Here is an 18249-nt window from a genome sequence, read left to right as displayed (position 1 = left end):
AGTTTTGTTTAAATTGTATCTCAATATATAAATTCTTTCAAGTGTTCATTCGTCATAACTTTTAATTATTAGGAAGTAAAGGTATTGATGATTAGATTTGTACATTGACAAGCATGATAGATGAAACAAATCAAATATAAAATAAACGGAGAAAATAGTAAATCTACATGTACCTGGTCAATGCATGTGTGCTTCAAATTTCAAAACATGTAAGGTATAATAACTCACAATGTATTTACATGGAAGAAAATAAAATTGTTTAAGGTTACATATATAAAATAAAATAAATTTAATGATACTTAAGGTATTTTAGACAGACACCAAACTTAACTCCTCAAAGGTATACGTGCAATTCTTAAAAGCCAAAAATTGCTCTTTCAAACAATTGCAAGCTAACCTAAAAATTTATCTATTTATCTTTAATATCTTATCGCGGATGTAGACCAGTGATCGAATCCTCATTTTCTGACATTGACCCTAAAGTTTTCTCCTTAGAATACACAGAGGTAGTAACACTGACAAATGGAGGATGAGAAGGAATTGAAAGAGATAAAGATTGGCTACTGAGCATCAACACAATAGAAGACATAGTTGGTCGGTCCTTAACACTTTCTTGAACACATAATAACCCAAATATGTATGCATCTTATCATATCAGTTCTTGATGCGGTATTTTCTCTCCAATTTCTCCATACCTATATGGCATAAACATTATTTATGCACCATTAAATTAGTTACATTACATAACATTTTTAGGGCATAAAATAATTTTATCATGGAGCATTTATACAAAAGTTGCCTTAGTATTTACAAGGATATATATAATAAAGGATTATTGACCACTTACAAAGCTTAATAGATCTTCTGTGTATTCCTCATTATGAAAAGCAGAGTTCTTTCGACCTGTAATAATTTCTAGAACTAGTACGCCGAAACTATAGACATCTGACTTTACGGAGAAGAATCCATGAAATGCATACTCTGGAGCCATATATCCACTGCATTGCATAAAGGAGGTTAAGTATAATAAGCTTTAATTTGATATGTAAAAGAGAATTTTGCTCATGTTTGTGATGGGAAATTCCCTGTTTTTCATGGGGGCATTTTCGTGAATAAATCAACAACTTTTTCATTATTGTAGGCTTCACAATTGAATAAAGTTGAATAAAATTGTTGGTTTATTTATGAAAACACCATGTGAGAAACAAATTTTGTTTCTCACTGTGAAAAACGGGGGGCATCCTCGTTTGTGATATTAAAGCTAAAAATGACCTAAAAATCTAACAATTTATTATATGCAAGCAACTTCATTTTTATTAGCATTATGATGTGCTTACTATGTACCAACTATTCTATTGGTATCCCCTTGGGTTTGATCAACACCAAACAATCTAGCCATGCCAAAATCGGCAATCTTGGGACTCCTATCGGCGTCCAAAAGTATGTTGCTTGCTTTAAGGTCACAATGGATGATTCGCACTCTAGAATCTTCATGAAGGTAAAGGAGTCCTCAAGCCAGGGGCGGAGCTACATGGGGGGATGGCAGAGGCCCGGCCCCCATAGCCTAGCCCCGCGGCCCATAATTTTTTAACTTGGCCCCTGCAGATTTATTGTATATGTATTATTAAGTGAAGACAAGTAACACATAAATAGTCTTACTTTAGTGGTAAAAAGGTAAAACGTGTTGCACAAGGTCACAAGATCAATCTTTCTAACTCTTTAACTTTGGTTGTTTTTTTATTTTTCCCCTTTTATAATCCAATTTATTTCTTTTCGGTCTTTTGTATTTTGGTTGTTTCTTTTTCTTTTTATAATCCCATTTCTTTATTTTATTTTAATAATTTATTTTTTTAGATTTATTTATTTTTTTAATTTTTTTTTTTTAAAAAAGAGAGGTAAAATGATGAACTTTGAATTTTGTATAGAATATTATTAATCATCGATTGCTAACATAAAAGTATTTTAGCCCTCGATAAAATAATAACTTTGGCCCCGTTACCGCTTTTCCACGTCTAAATATACTCTCTTGTTTACATCTGCACACAAGGGTGTATTTTCAGTTCATTATCATTAGTACATCAATCGATTATTTAGCTTAATCTTATGACATAATAATCCTCATGCTGTTTCAAAAAAAAAAAAAAAAATACTTAAATCCTCATAAGTTTAAGGAAATCAAAGCATACCAAACAAGAAGTGATCGAGGCTAGTGTTGGGAACAAACTCATAAATGAGTATCCTTTCTTCTTCTTCTAAGCAAAAGCCAAGAAGCCTAACAAGGTTCCTGTGTTGAAGTTTAGCCACTAACAAAACTTCAGTCTTAAACTCACTGTCACCTTGTCCAGAATCCCTTGAGAGTCTCTTTACTGCGATTTCTTGTCCACTTGATAATTTTCCCTGGTTTTAGCAGGCATATTTATATAACTCTGTAACCTATTCTTTTCACAATAAAGTAGTCAAATACTAGTTTTTTTAGTATATACCTTGTAAACGATACCAAATCCACCTCGACCAAGTTTATTAGCATCTGAGAAGTCGTCTGTTGCCACTCTAATTGTGTCCAGACCAAATTCCAAAGACACTAAAATTCTACTTTCATCATTTTCTTCTTGAGGAAGAGAATACGAAGCGACGACTAATTAAGATCAAAGGTTAAGAAAATTTGAGGGTTAGTATATTTATATATATAAAACAACTAGGTTAAGTCCCGTGTCATGCACGTTCATAATTAAACTTTACAACAAAAATTATAAATGATGGTGTTAATTATTCAACAATAATTTATCCAAAAAAAAAAAAAAAATTATAACAAAATAACTTGAATTTTAATTTATACCAATTAATACCAAATTCATAAAGGTTATTGAATTGAATTTTATTAAAAAAAATAAATAATATAGTAATAGAAATTTAGAAGCTATAAGGTTTTACATAAGAAAATGAAAATATTAGCTTATAATTTGTTCACACACTTTGACCCCATATATGAACTCATGTACATTTGTCCTTATAATTTGTTGACACACTTTGACCGGCATAATATAAAAATTTAGTTGATTTTATATTACTTTATGATAATTAGTATTATGTAATTAACTTTTTTAAAATATATATTTTTAGTGAGTAGTAGGGGTTTTACATTGCATAAATGCATAGATCAGAGTAATTAGATTGTAGAAAAGTGTTTGGTAAATAGCTGATTATTTAAAGCTAATTGATTATGTGAAATGACCAATAAACTAATTGTAGGGTAGGTAGTTCATATTAGAAATTTTAATTAAATGGGGGTATAAGTGTCATTTCAATATAAGAATTGAATAGGCTAATTGAAAAGGCTCCCAAAAGGAGCTTTTTGAAAAAGAGCTTATTTAGTGGAATAAGCTCTTTAAATAAGCTACTTACCAAACACCTTGAATTGACCTATTTAATAGTCAATAAGCTAATGTAGGTCAAATAAGCTAGTTACCATACACATCCTATGTTGTTGGATTATTGTCATAATGTTTACTTTTATAATTTTCTTTTTCCCATAATTTTAATAATATCTAATTAAAAATATAGTTGGTCAAAGTTGTGTCTCGACAATTCTAGCTTATAAAAAATGGAGGGAGTATAATATAATAGAATGATTTTATGATTTTGTTAAGTTGTTCTTGTAAACATTAGATATAATTTTAAGATTTATTCAAAGTATGCTACCAAAATTATTTTTCTATTTTTAATTTAAATAAATTAGATTGTCAAATAATAAAGTTGGAAAAAAAAAATTAATAATATTATAATAATCTTAGATAATGATGTATTTCAATACCTTATTTTTAATCTATAGTATATTTCAATATTTGTAATTAATAGATATCTCGTATATAGAAAGAATATATGTTAAAAAAATTAATTGAGTATGATTGGATTAAATGTGCTATCAAAATGGAAATAAGAATTATTTGTATGTTATAAAATGGAAGTCATTAAATTTCAACAACAAACACACACACACACAAAAAAAAAAAAAAAAGGAAAGTAAAAAAGGCGGGAAATTTTGTAATGACATCGTGACAAGTGTCACTTTAGGTTTGCTTTTAGTATAGGTTAATTGATGATAGGCAAAATATTAACATTTTTCAATTCAAGAATACTCGATTAAAAACAGACAAGAAATTATTTTGCTTACTTGAGCTTTCTAACTTTTTCTTTGACTTTCTTCTTCTACACAAGAAAAGGAATCCAATTGCTAGAGCAATTGAAACAATTCTTGGAACTACGATTACGATGGCAATTAATGCCGTATTATTGCTTCCATTACCTGCAATGATGAAGTTGGAAAGTAGATGAAGCACAAGTAAACGTGACCCGGGTACTCAAAGCTATCTTACTTCAATTATAAGAAAAGTACATATATATCAAGATTAATTATGGTGGTCCTTCTTGGTTTCAAAAAATCCAGGGATCGATTCTCATCGTCCGCACTTATGGCTCTCTAACACCAAAAAAATAAAATAAAATAAAATAAATAAATAAAAGGTGTTCATACCATGCATGTCTATTTTTCTGTTTTTATAGTAACTCAGAATATGAAGTTAGGAACTGAAATGAACTGAAATTAATATTTCCTGGTTCATTTTAGCTCATAAACAATTTATTTTAGCTCTATTCAGTTCATTTCAGTTCAGCTTAGTATAGTAACTCAGAATAGAGCCTAAATAAGATCGTCTTATCATCATAAGACAACTTTATAAGTGAGTTGGGCTAAAGTGAAAGAAAAAAGAAATAAAGTAAAAGACATGTTGTACGTGACTCACAAAAGTGGTCTTATGATGATAAGATGGTTTTGGACAAATGTTTGATAGAAGTAGTTCAGACGACTTATAACTTGTCTTAATTAATACGTCAATTAAAGGGAGACACTGTATAAGTATATATCTAAAGATAGATTATGTTGGCGACATCCAAAATTGAGTTGAGGTTTAATTTTTCGATTTTTACTTTTATCTGCTTTCCCTTATAATCCATTCAATTCAAGAATATATATCCTGCTCTTCTATAGAAAAGATGGAATCATTAGTCATTATATAAATATTTTCATCATTACTTTTTGGAGTATTTGGATAACTAGGAATGGAAAATTGTTTAAAATAGTCATTTGTCAATAGTTTTCCACCATGATAACGGAGTCGAATATCATGCAAGATGGCCCTCTTTACCCACCATGGGCTTCCTGTTTAGATATTACGAACAAGTAGGATTTACATAAGAGTTTTAGTGTATGGGTCCGGACATAAGAAGATCATGCATTCAGAAATGGGTGGCCTTCTCGAATAACAATAGGGATGAAGTTTTTGACAGGCGAAGACTTGATAAATCGAGAAACATTTGTGTAACCGACTTATCATCATAAGACCACTTTATTGAGTCACAATATATATGAATTTATCCCATTTTCTCTCTACCCTTGGCCCAACTCACCTATAAAGTGGTCTTATGATGATGAAGCGGTCGTATAAAAATTTGTAACAGTTCATTCCCATCACAATTCAATTTGCAATTAGTTTGAATTGGAAGCAAAAGCTGCTCTGAAGTCTGAAATGGGCAGCAGCACAGAATATACAAAATATTTAGATAAGTTGAATACTCTATTACTCGTACATGCATGGTATCAAGAGCCATATCCAAAATCAGCACAAAATTAAAACCTAATCTAGGTGAAACATCGTGTTCACGCAAGTACTCGTACATGGTATCAAGAGCCCTCTCTCTTTTTCCTTGTTCACCCACATACTCGTACAAAAACAATTAATTGAAAGAACTTTATTTATAAAAAAAACTTGAAAGATACAACTATATATGCCACATTCAATTCAAAGATCAACTTATTGATTATTATTAGACTTGTTCACACACACATTTAAGATCCTTACAAGATCAGATGAGGGAAAGTAAACCAAATACAAGGCCAAAGAGGCAGTAGTAGTCCATTAGTCATGTTCCATAAAACTCCATCATGTAACAAAAGATGCAAGACATAGCATAAGGCAGAAGCTCGTGTAGATAATAGAGTGATTCACAAAGTGACCAGACACATATATATACTATGATCGATCTCCTCCTCATCAGTAAACGTTCACGATGATCATCTTTGTAAACAACCAGGCCAGCATACATCAGGTTTACATGGTTGGCCTTATATTCAGCCTGCTTGCTACTTTCATGCCCAAAGACTTATCAGCCTGTAATAGTTGCATTACAATGCAATGACGTGCAGTAAGCAAAGTTAGTATTATGAGTTATATATGTTGTAATGTTGATATTAAAGGATAGATCAAAACTTTGCAGTAATTAGTAAGTACTTGTAATTATTAATATTAGCTAATTACCTGAGACAGGTATGAAACCCAAATGCTGCATATCTCATACGTGAGGCGTGGATCAGACAGAGCTTGAACAAACCTCGCAATGAATCTCTCTTGCCTACATACAAAGGTAGCATGAAAGGGTTATGTACCATTTTTCGGTATATTGATTAATCTTTTGACTAGGGGCAATAATACTGGCACATGCAGATGTAGATGTCACATGACTGTTCATTAAATAACAATATTCCTCTAATTTTTATTTTTAGGTACGAGTATGGGTCTGTTACAATTTCAATTTACTGTACGGATTTTAGGCCGAGACGAGGCCCGCATCTTAATTATAAGTGAATACTGTTATGCAAAGAAAGGGACGAGACTCACCTAGCTGGATCCCATGATCTATATCTCACTCCTGGCTCCTTGAAGTTGTTCTCCTTTGGTATGATTTGCTACATTTAATAAAATATAAAAAAGTTGAAATTTGCGTCAAAAAGTTGTTATGTCTCTCTCAAGTCCAAAACTCAATAATGGAGTAACAAATAATGCAACAACTAAATTGGCAAAAGAAGGCAAATGGATAAGCAGTACAAGTTTAACTAATTACCTTTTCACGCCTTCCATGTATGATTGCTGTTGGAATAGGGTGTCTCTCAGCTTCCCTTAGAGGATCAAATCTTGATGGGAAATAGTCGATCTGAAAACATAATTAAACAACATTCAATGATCGTGTCATTACTTAAAAAGCTTAAGCTGATGGTTAAATACCAATAAAATATAAAACTATCTTGGGCTTTAACCAAATCTATCAATATCATTTGCCGTCTACTAAATATATATAGGTACTGTGTGATGTATTTAGGTCTTATTTTTTCTAATTCAGTAATATAAGTAAAAATTAGATGAAAAGAACGAGCAATATAATATACCTCTTCATCCCTGTGCACCATGGTCATAGCACCATCGCGGTGCATGTTGGTATGAGGGCACTTAGGAGCATTAACAGGAAGCTGCAAGTAATTAACACCCAAACGATATCTATGTGTATCGGCATAGGCAAAAGTTCGAGCCTGAAGCATCTTATCATTAGAGAAGTAAATCCCAGGAACAATATGTGCAGGATCAAAAGCAAGCTGCTCATTTTCCGTAAAGAAGTTGTCAACATTTTTGTTCAACACAAGACGTCCTACAGGTTGTAAGGGCAGGATATCCTCAGGCCAAGTTTTAGTCGTATCGAGTGGATCGAAATCAAACTTATCCTCATCAGCAGGGTCCATGGTTTGGATGTAGAGCTTCCACTCAGGGAAGTTCCCATTAGCAATAGACTCGTACAAGTCCTGAGTGGCGTGGCTGTGGTTCGAGCCACCAACCCTGATGGCCTCCTCCTCGAGCAAGTTCTTTTCGCCACAAGTTGGGCGCCAGTGGAACTTGACATATGTTACTTTCCCTGCCTTGTTTATGAGAGTGAAAGTGTGGACTCCGGAACCATTCATGTGTCTGTAATTGATCGGGATGCCCACATCGTCGAAGAAGAAGGTGAAGGTGTTGAGACTCTCAGGGAGGTAAGAGCAGAAGTCCATGTACCTCCAACTCTCTTGGATGTGGGATTTGGGGTTCGGCTTAAATGCTCGGATTAGATCGAAGAATTGCATTGCATCACGGGTGAAAAACACCGGGAAGTTGTTTCCCACAATGTCAAAGTTACCCTGCAAATGATCAAACACAATTTTTATCATTCAATCTTATAATCATTAATTAATTCAGACCTACGTACTTAAGCAACATATATAGCTAGCAAAATATAAGAGTACTGAGTACATGCATATATGCAAAATATATGATCAGATCAGATCAAGCAATACGATCAATAATAAATATTTAGCGAACATGTGAGAGGGTAACATCATCGTATGGTGTTGCAAAAATAGTAAAGTATAGAGTAAACCATACCAAGTAATCAATTTAAGGCCTCATTAGTCATTACATAGGTTAGGTTAGTGGATTATATCATGCCATCGAATCATGTACATATATGCCCTAAATTAGGGGTAACAAGCTATATATATATATGTAACGTGCCATAAAATAAGTAAATTACCTCTCTAGTGTAGAACTTGACGGCGAAACCACGAGGGTCTCTGAGTGTTTCAGGACTACCACGTTCATGAATGACCGTGGAAAATCGAACAATAACAGGTGTCTGGACGCCGGGGGCACGGAGGAAATCAGCACAAGTGAGGTGAGTGATATCATGGGTAACTTCAAAAAAACCCTTAGCACTTGCTCCCCTAGCATGTACAACACGTTCAGGTATCCGTTCATGTGTCCAAGTTGCTATCTTTTCTATCAGATGATAATCCTCCAACAAAATTGGACCTGTTTATCAATCATCAATTAATACCGTGTATGCATCAACAAACATACATCAATCCATCCCTTACTGAAACTATACTTCCTCCGCTTTTTAAGTTGTTTCATTTTGACTTACCACGTTTGACAGTGTGCAAATTTATAATTTTTAGTTGTGTACGATGATAAAAGGGGATTGTTTTTCCATAAGGGGGGTTTGGAGAAAAATAATAATAATTAGCATCTCTTGGTATATGAAATACGGGGTGCTAAAAGAGTTGAGCGGAAATTTGATTTGGGTTTGAAGCTTTCCAAAAGGGAAGGGAGCATGAATATGGTCACTATCACTTGTCAGCATCAGCAAAGGGTTTTGATAGTGTAGCCATGGTTATAGCGGAAGCAAGAAAAGATGGATCAAAAGCTCATGATACCATGATAGAGTTATGAGAAATAAAATGTTGAGAAGCTTAAATTATATTGATGTGATTCCATGGGTATATATAGTACATGAGTAAGCAATATAATAAGACTAGATACATTAGGATACCTATCTAGGTACATTAGACAAGAATAAGGGATATGTTTGACTATCAACCTAAAGAGTAAATTAAGGAATTGTTAACTATAAACAATATCAGTAAATATGATTTGATCAAATCCTTTACATACGATACATATTACGGAGTGCTTATTTTTAAAATAAAGGCTAATCTAGTGAGATCCGGCATAATTTTGTTTTTCATTATATATACAAGTAACAATGGTCAAAGTTAGAGAGATGAACAGTTTCTGAATTCAAAATAGAACAACTAAATTAAAATAACAAAGGAAGTATATTTAAAACCGACTTTTAAATTGAAATGTTAAGCAGTCTCATCTCTTATGTATTATATGTACAAAATTTACCCTCAATCAGTATGTTTTTTTTGGTGAAACCCTCAATCAGTATGTTGTATGTAACATAAGTACATATAAATTCCTTTAAGGACATTAAATACAAGAAATTATACAATAAAAATTTAATACAAGTATCATAACAACAATTAACGCGTAATTTTATATAAGTTAAGCTTAAAAAAAATAAATAAATAAAAATTCAAACTAACTTGTTAATTAATACCAATCCTTTTTAATTTGTTAAACTTAATTAAAAATAAATTGTGTATTTACATATATATACCCTCATTAATATGTATAAGTTTTTTTAATGAATAGTGTTTGGACAATTATACCCTCTAAAATATTTAATTATGTACTTATTTGCTCTCATGCATTAATGTTAGTTGTATTAGACATTTATACCCATAAACATAATTGTTTACATATTTTAATTCTGCCAAAACTAAATTTGTGATTTTAAAACAAGCCAAAAGAGCTTCTAGATATGACTAGCTATGCGCGTGCATCGCGCGCGTTAGCTGCCCTAGTTAAAAAGAAAAGGCAAAAGTTACCTCTAGGGCCAACAGTTAACGCAGATGTATCGTTCCAAACGGGTGTACCATTATTTGTAGTTAAGTATGGGGCGTTGTAAGCACTTGCTGGTCGGTACTGCACAATAAACTCATATCAAAATAATTCAACTTTTCAAAATTCGATGTTCTTTTTATTATACTTTCATATACGTATAACTTTTGATGTTTTTTTTCATTATACTTGCATTAGAAAAAGGTTGGGTATTTTTGTTATTACAAACTTTAAATGAAAGAAATGATAAATTAACAAGTATGTTAATTACAAAGAGATCGATGGAGCGAACCTTAGATGGATCCATGGCAAGATGAAGAAGATAGAAAAGATTGGAATAATAGTAGTAGTGTAATGAAGTTGTAGTAGGAAAATAAGTGTGTGATTTAAAGTGAGATGACAAGCCACCACATTTATAGTCACAGTCACCGCACTAACCAAGCAAATTGCATCAAAATGACACCTAAATGCATAATAATAATTGAAATCCATTTAAGATTTTACTCAGTTGGTAAGAATTTTACTTTATATTTTAATTTTTTAACATCATTTAAGATTCAAAATTAATTAATTAAAGGCGTAAGTCTATAAGGATGCTTGAAGTTAGGGATCTCCTTACTTTTTACTCTTGTTTTTAATTATCTGGCTAACTAAATTGTATATAGCGAATTATAAAAAAATAAAAAAAAATAAAAAATTCATGAGAGTCCAGATCTATGGGTATAAGTACAACCTTTAAAAAAATTGAAAAAAATGGATGATAATTGAATTATTGGATAAGCTTAAAATGACAAGTATCTAAGGAGTAAGGACAAAGGCGTCTTGGAAATGTGGTCTTCCATCGTTATCAATTATCATGATTCATGACGATAGAATAGAACGGCGTTTTGGCAGTGTCTGTATAGTTGAGGGGTTAATTGTGGGACATTTTTAACATAGTACAGCCAGTAGCCTTGGCCCATGTTGTGGAATTGTGGGAGTCACGAACTTTGGCCCAATGCATGTTTCCCTTTCTAATTTTTCCTCGATGAGTTTTAGGCCATTAGCCCTTGAATTCTCCGTCTACCTTAAATGAAGTACGGAGGACATTTTTTTCATTTTTAAGATAATAAAAGGAGAAAAACTATAATTAAATCTAATCCTTTATGATTGTTTTAGTATAATATTCACGGGTTAGATATTTTGAGAGAGAGGAAGAGATTGGTAAAGATAAGAGAACTTCACCCTCAAAGTGGCTCTAGTGGCATTAAACTCTCAACTTTAAGGTAGGTTGGAAGGTATAATTTTTCTCATTAGACCAATCTGAACAGCCTGGAATTCTCTATCTAGTTAGGGGAAAATTAATCACTCCAGTTACATATAATAATAACCCGTACTGGCGTACTCCACTTGTCAAAAATAAATAAATAAATAAAACTTTCTATTCCATTACTTTATACTACCTTTATTTCATTTAGGGTTTGTTCGCTTCAGTTTAATTTCATTTCAGTTTAATTCAGTTCAGCTCCAATCAGTTCAGTTCACTTCAGTTTAGTTCTAATCAGTTCAGTTCAGTTTAGCTCCTAATTTCCTTCTCTCATAAAATATTCATTTCAGCTCAATTCAGTTCACTTCAACTCCAATTAGTTCAGTTCAATTCAGTTTAGCTCCAATTAGTTCAGTTCAGTTCAGTAAATGTGAACAAACCCTTAGTTCATAATATTATTCAAAACTTAAACCAACTACGAAGTATAAAAAATTATATCCACACGAATGATACAAATAGATAATTATAGATATTAATAGGTAAATTTTAAAAAATAACAATAATGGAATGGTATAGGGTAAAATACTTGATTAAACAATATTTTTTTATATATATATATAAATTAAGAGGTAGTACCCTATTGAAGCAACACCTCTCTCTCATAGGTTAAACTAACTCAGCTCCTTAAGTTAACGCTTGAGAGTAGTGGGGGGAGGTAAAATTCCACTACTCCTAAGCAAATATAATTGGTGGGGCTCGATCTAGTGACCTCAAAATCACAATACAAACAAAACATACATAATCTTTGGAAATTTTTATATATTAGTTTTCACAATAAATAAAAGTCAAAATATTGGTTGACAATTCTACTTTATCATCAAGATTATACTCCGTATAAAATTGAAAACCTTAAATACATCATATGTATCTCCTTCAAAATTTAGTTTGATTTTTCTTTAGTCCAATATTTGGGTTTGTTACCATCAAATATGTAGGTGATAATTGATCTATTTTATTTGTAATTAATATATACGAAGTATTATTATGATAATGTAACATTTTTTTTGAATCAAATAGTTTTTCTATATATCCATATATTGAATTTTATAATCTCTTTGTTAACCTTGTGATCAATTTAATTTACGGTATATATATTCATTTACAATCAAACTAACTGAATCAAAGCAAAAATTATATCAATAGCAAGAAGACATGTACGTGATAGTGTCATCTTTGTCTACAATGATCAATCCTAAGACATCTAATTAAGAAACTAATGAATTAAAGTTCAAAATCCGTATTTTACATACCTTATTTAATTTGTGTAATAAATTTGTATGTATTTTATGTCAAATGCATAATTTCAGCATAGTTGATAAATGATCAGTAGTTATTAAGGGACTAAGGTCAATAAGTGTACCTCATTTGAAAGGGTAGTAAGAAGCTTGTGGTGGACACAAACCCAATTGTAGTTTTTAACTTTGGATCTTCCCAACTTTTTCCCCACTTGATATTTCAAAGATGTCAATTTGTCGATGGGTGTGATGAAAATAACAGTAGATTTTTTTTCACGCTACCACACACTTGAAAATTAATCTTCCTTGATAGAGAATTTGTAAAGATTATCTCAATAGATTTAATTTAAATTATATCTTTCATATTATGTGTTTATTCAATAACTTTTGTGTGTGGCTAGGTGTGGCCACCTAGTTAACACACACCAAATAACCCCTAACAAATAAGTAACTCCTAACTGACGAGTAATCCCTAACCGATCAAATAATCCCTGACAGATCAAGCAATTCCTAACTGACTTAGGAACCCCTGACCAAGTAAATAACCCCTTGAGTAACCTCTAACCGATTTAGTAACCCCTGATCGAGTGAGTAACTTCTGACTGATGACCGAATAATACCTAACCAACCAAGTAACCCTGACCGAGTAACCCATGATTGAGTAAGTAACCCTGTAGCACTAATAAAGTAACCCCTAAAATAGTTGACCACACGGTGTGACCAGTCACATATGAAAGTTTGTATTGTTTATTTGGTTTCTAAAAAAATAATATGCGTTTATTTCTAAATAGGATTTTAGAATACAAAAGCACGCTATACATATTGATTAGACAACGAACTAATCAATCAATATATATAAGAAAATTCCTAATATATATATATATATATATATATATATTATATATATATATAAGAAAATATCACGTATATATAAGGAAATTTAAACAATCCTACATGATATCACAACATCTGATAAGTCTCCACAAAATTTTTCCACCCTTGATCCCGATGCCTACTCCTTATGCCACAGCACCCTCCACATCTCGGCTCCACCTCAGGCTACTACTATCTATGGTCGATCCAGTCAATCATTAAGGAGAAAACTCTTCACTCACGTCATAGGCTCATAATAACATTCACTAAAGTGGACTACTCCACTAAAGTGAACGATTGTATGAATCTATTAAGATCCTAACCTATTTGGGTGAAAAACTTTTGTATACACCAGCTTTACACTAATATTAATGTAAATCGAGCAGTATAAGGGTAACTTTTTGCTAATTTTAGGGTAGCTTTTTATATTTTTTGGATAACTTTAAGCATAATACAATTTTTATATAAATAGAGAACAAGAAAAATTCTATAAAGGTAATTTAATTACATTCAATCACTAATAATTGATTTTTAGCCATTCAAAATGTGATTCTTTAGTAATAAAGCGTAGATAATTTTTATTTGTATTGGGTTCCTTCTATGCATATTGGGGTAATTTTTATTCATTTAAGGGATAACTTTTGATCACTTTAGGCTATCTTTATAATGGATGTAATAATTATTGTACACCCGATTTTTTTAAAAGTTTGTGTATTTAGGTAGCCTAACTAAGCTTTATTATTTTCTAATTTAAAAAAAATTAAATAAATAAATAAGATTTTACATGATAATAATGTATTCTTAAAAAGAAATTATAAAGAAAAGTCAATTTTTTTTCTAAATTTAATCAAATCAACAATAATTAGGAAATTTAACTCTTCAAAAAAAAAAAAAGGAAATTTAGGAAATAGAGGGTTTGCTAAAGGAACGATTTGCCAATGTAGTGTTGAAAAATAAAGAAATTACTAGATAGTGTTCACCTAAAAATATTTCGCAATGTAGTGTTCATGTAGGTTCGGAATTTACAAAGCTAGGTAATGGTTAAAAAATCATTGAAGATATAACTTTTTTCTAATAAAATCCTAATAAATATGTATACAATCAAATTCTTTTTTTTTTTTTTTTCTTTTTACAAGAGTGTACCTTTTATTAATCACTCAAACCTTGATAAATCAAAGAGAACATCAGCTATTACAGTAGATGGAATTTCTCCAAGCAAAACTTTCATTTATGCACAAGATATCTTAAATAATGCTTACAATAACTTATTTTTTTTTTGTGCCTTGAGCCTCGTTAATTCATTATTAATGTTTTTGTATTTTATTAGTAGTAAAAATGGATACTATAAGCACTAGCTAGAGTGTGGATTATGAATACGAAGTAATAATAATAAATGTATAAAAACTTTCTAGCATATTTGTTATGGATATAAATTGTCAAAAAATATGTAACATGAAATTAAACATAATGCATTATTTAGTCGGACTTGAATTATCAAAGGACACTTATCAATCACCATAGTGTTCTTGAAACCTATTCTCTAGTTCTATAGTGTAATACAACTAAGTCAAAAACTCAATCTCTAAACACAAACTAATTTTCTTAGCACCATTTTTTTTTATGAATATAGACGAAGGTAGTGATGCCGGAAATTAATATGCTTCTTAGCACTAGCTAGAGTGTGGATTATGAATACGAAGTAATAATAATAAATGTATAAAAACTTTCTAGCATATTTGTTATGGATATAAATTGTCAAAAAATATGTAACATGAAATTAAACATAATGCATTATTTAGTCGGACTTGAATTATCAAAGGACACTTATCAATCACCATAGTGTTCTTGAAACCTATTCTCTAGTTCTATAGTGTAATACAACTAAGTCAAAAACTCAATCTCTAAACGCAAACTAATTTTCTTAGCACCATTTTTTTTTTTTATGAATATAGACGAAGGTAGTGATGCCGGAAATTAATATGTTTCTTAGTCAATGTTGCGTCTAACATCAATGTTTGGAACAAATGTGAATTAAAACCCTGAGAAAACTAGTTATGAGACTCCAATGATTTTTTTATTTAGACTTAATCACAAAACGATAAAAAGTTAGGTTTGGGTTTTTCAACCCTACATGAACACTACTTTGAGAAATATTTTAACGTGAACACTATTTTAGTAATTTTTTTTATTTTTATTTTTCAACACCAATTCGACAAATCGTTCTTATTAAAGTTTGTGATTTGACTTTGGTAAATGGGCTTAGGCTGCAACCTGCTTCGAGAGTACTTTATAAGTTCAATGATATTCTATTGTAAAATTATACGAAGTATGACAATAATTCAACAAGGGTGGCTTAATTAAGGAAAAAGGTAGGGCTGCATATAAAGAGCTAAAAATGAAAAGGATTGATAATAAATAAACATTTATTACACCGATTTACTCGTGAATTGTCGATAAATTCCCAACTTAATACTCTATACTAAAAAAGGAAGTATATTAAACGCTTATGTGCAATCCTAAAAGTAAACATATTTCTCTTGTTTAATTTCTTCAATATGAGATACACATCCCGAATACTAAGCCTCACTTTCACATTCATTTGTTATAGTTTTATAGAATAACAATTTCACTCACATGTGAGTTTGTTTATAGGCTCAATAGACTCCTATCTAATTATATTATAGAGTTTGTTAACAAATGTGTTAAACTGTTGAAGGGATCATCAATGAACTCCAGCCAATTTCACACACCAAGTCACCAACCCAAGCAAATGAAATTAAACTTTCTATGGGAAGTTTAATTTCATTGATTTAATTAGGCCAACTCTAGATATAAAGCACCTTTATATATGTTCATTTGGTTTGAAAAATACTTCCAAGGAAATTATATTGCCAACTAGGTAATTTCATTTTGTTCCACTTCATAGTACTGTCATTTTTAGATATACTTATGGACTAATATCAACTAAACAAGCACGTATCTAACTAGTACAACCTTTTGGGAAGTCTAATGATGTTAGATTTTGCAGTAGCATGTTATTTGGAACTTCTATTCCATGAAACAGTACCTTTTATTTTGGGAGGGGAATGCCTCCCTTTTGATGCCTGTAATACTGTTATTAATTAATGTTTAATTAAAGCCTTTTAAACAAAAAAAAAAAAAAACCTAAGCTAAATAGTATGATAATAGATACAAAATATCTTTCTTTTTTTTTTTTCTTTTTGTGAAGACTACAAAATATCGATTGTTATAAATAAATTAGCAGAAAAAAACGTACACTCTATTTACACATAAAATTCACCAATAAATAAATACGGTTACATGTCACAAACTTAAGTAATGAATAAAATAGAAAACATTTGTTCTTTAGAAAGTTGAACATAAAAAACTTGGGACATTAATTATTACATTAGTTGGGCTCTTTTTTCCTCCTCCCCTCCTTTGGAATAAAATTATATTTGTACTTAACATGCAAACAATAAAGTAAATGATCAAGCTTGATAGATAGATGCCATGCAATACAAAGTAAAGATAAATTAAAGGATGGGAGAAGAAAAAGAGGTAACTTAATAATTTATTAAGTTGTGCCAAATAACTTCTTCATCCGTGTAACTTCTTGATGACTTAGAAGAGAGATTTGCTCAGCGATCTCACCAGGTAAATTTCCCTCAAAAAGAGAAGACGAAGTGATTTGTAATCCTGGATTTGCACCATTCAAGCTTACAAATGCAAGAGCCGGAGTTTTACCAACGTTAACTTGAAAATGTAGCATGGCTTGTGGAAACATCATAACGTCACCAACCTCTAACTTTTTATAGTATGCAGTGTTGTTCGTATCAATAAACCCTGCAATAATAGTCCCTTTTGCTACAATAAGGACTTCTGATGTTCGGTGGGAGTGAATTGGGATAACTCCTCCCACTGCAAAGTCTAACCTCGCCAAAGCGATACCTAGACCATTCAAAGCTGGATATGCATTTGCAAATGCGAGAGTTAAATGGTTTCGAAAAATATTTGTGGTGGGTTTCTCACCACGAAACCCTGTGTAAACAAAGTCATCGCTAGTGACTGTAGCGGGATCTTTGCAAGCATATCCTTCTGGTCCCATCGGACGACTAAGGTCTCCTACACAAAAATCGTGTTGGACGGCATGGCTAAAAGATGCTACAAGAGAGAGGATTAAGAAAACTAGAAGGCTTTCCATCTAATTGAAAGATAAGGTAAGTAATGTGGATGTATGTATGTGCTATGAAGTTTTGGTCTCTACTTGTTGGTGTACTTTCATGCATATCAAAGTGGCAAATCACTCCCTACTATATATATATATATATGAGTTGCCTAATCATTTAATCATAAAGATTGCGCCCTTTTTCTAAGAAAAACATTTAAATTATGAATTTTATTAATCGAGTGAATGATATGATTGTGTTCTTTATCAATTAAATGATTACATTCCTGTACAAATAGATTCATGATGAATATTAGATACAAAGATGAATTGAAATGATGCCGAAGTTGACATTGGATAAGGGCAGCAAGTCAGCAACTTTATCATTTACCAATAAATTTCTTCCATTTAAAAACAAGTATATTGATTTGAGATCTACACTATTCACATACTTCCTCCGTTTTTATTTAGTCGCAACACACCCTTATGGCACGCATGTTAAGGAAG

The 18249-nt window shown here is 31.4% G+C and overlaps 3 protein-coding genes and 1 pseudogene across 3 annotated transcripts; all 4 read right to left on the bottom strand.

Annotated features, from left to right (window-relative positions):
- Nucleotides 1-427: 427 nt before the first annotated feature.
- LOC145592300 (cysteine-rich receptor-like protein kinase 26 pseudogene) lies at nt 428-1561 on the bottom strand (annotated as a pseudogene).
- Nucleotides 1562-2175: 614 nt separating this feature from the next.
- Nucleotides 2176-4538, bottom strand: LOC145592299 (cysteine-rich receptor-like protein kinase 10). The gene is made up of 4 exons (XM_081648743.1): nt 4532-4538; nt 4172-4303; nt 2484-2635; nt 2176-2397 (listed from the first exon to the last, which is right to left on the bottom strand). The coding sequence occupies exons 1-4, from the start codon at nt 4536-4538 to the stop codon at nt 2176-2178; spliced, it is 513 nt and encodes a 170-aa protein (XP_081504869.1).
- A 1311-nt stretch (nt 4539-5849) lies between these two features.
- LOC145592491 (catalase-like) lies at nt 5850-10608 on the bottom strand. The gene is made up of 8 exons (XM_081648959.1): nt 10453-10608; nt 10148-10244; nt 8446-8723; nt 7277-8053; nt 6955-7044; nt 6732-6799; nt 6372-6465; nt 5850-6224 (listed from the first exon to the last, which is right to left on the bottom strand). Exons 1-8 carry the CDS (start codon nt 10465-10467, stop codon nt 6165-6167), a joined length of 1479 nt encoding a protein of 492 aa, XP_081505085.1. The 5' UTR covers nt 10468-10608; the 3' UTR covers nt 5850-6164.
- Nucleotides 10609-16914: 6306 nt separating this feature from the next.
- LOC145591013 (auxin-binding protein ABP19a-like) lies at nt 16915-17835 on the bottom strand. The gene has a single exon (XM_081647401.1). The coding sequence runs from the start codon at nt 17776-17778 to the stop codon at nt 17152-17154; it is 627 nt and encodes a 208-aa protein (XP_081503527.1). The 5' UTR covers nt 17779-17835; the 3' UTR covers nt 16915-17151.
- Nucleotides 17836-18249: the final 414 nt, after the last annotated feature.

The sequence above is a fragment of the Chenopodium album genome, chromosome 18, assembly GCF_948465745.1.
Source record: "Chenopodium album chromosome 18, dcCheAlbu1.1, whole genome shotgun sequence".
Lineage (NCBI taxonomy): Eukaryota > Viridiplantae > Streptophyta > Magnoliopsida > Caryophyllales > Amaranthaceae > Chenopodium > Chenopodium album.
This window is presented reverse-complemented; position numbering and strand designations above follow the sequence as displayed.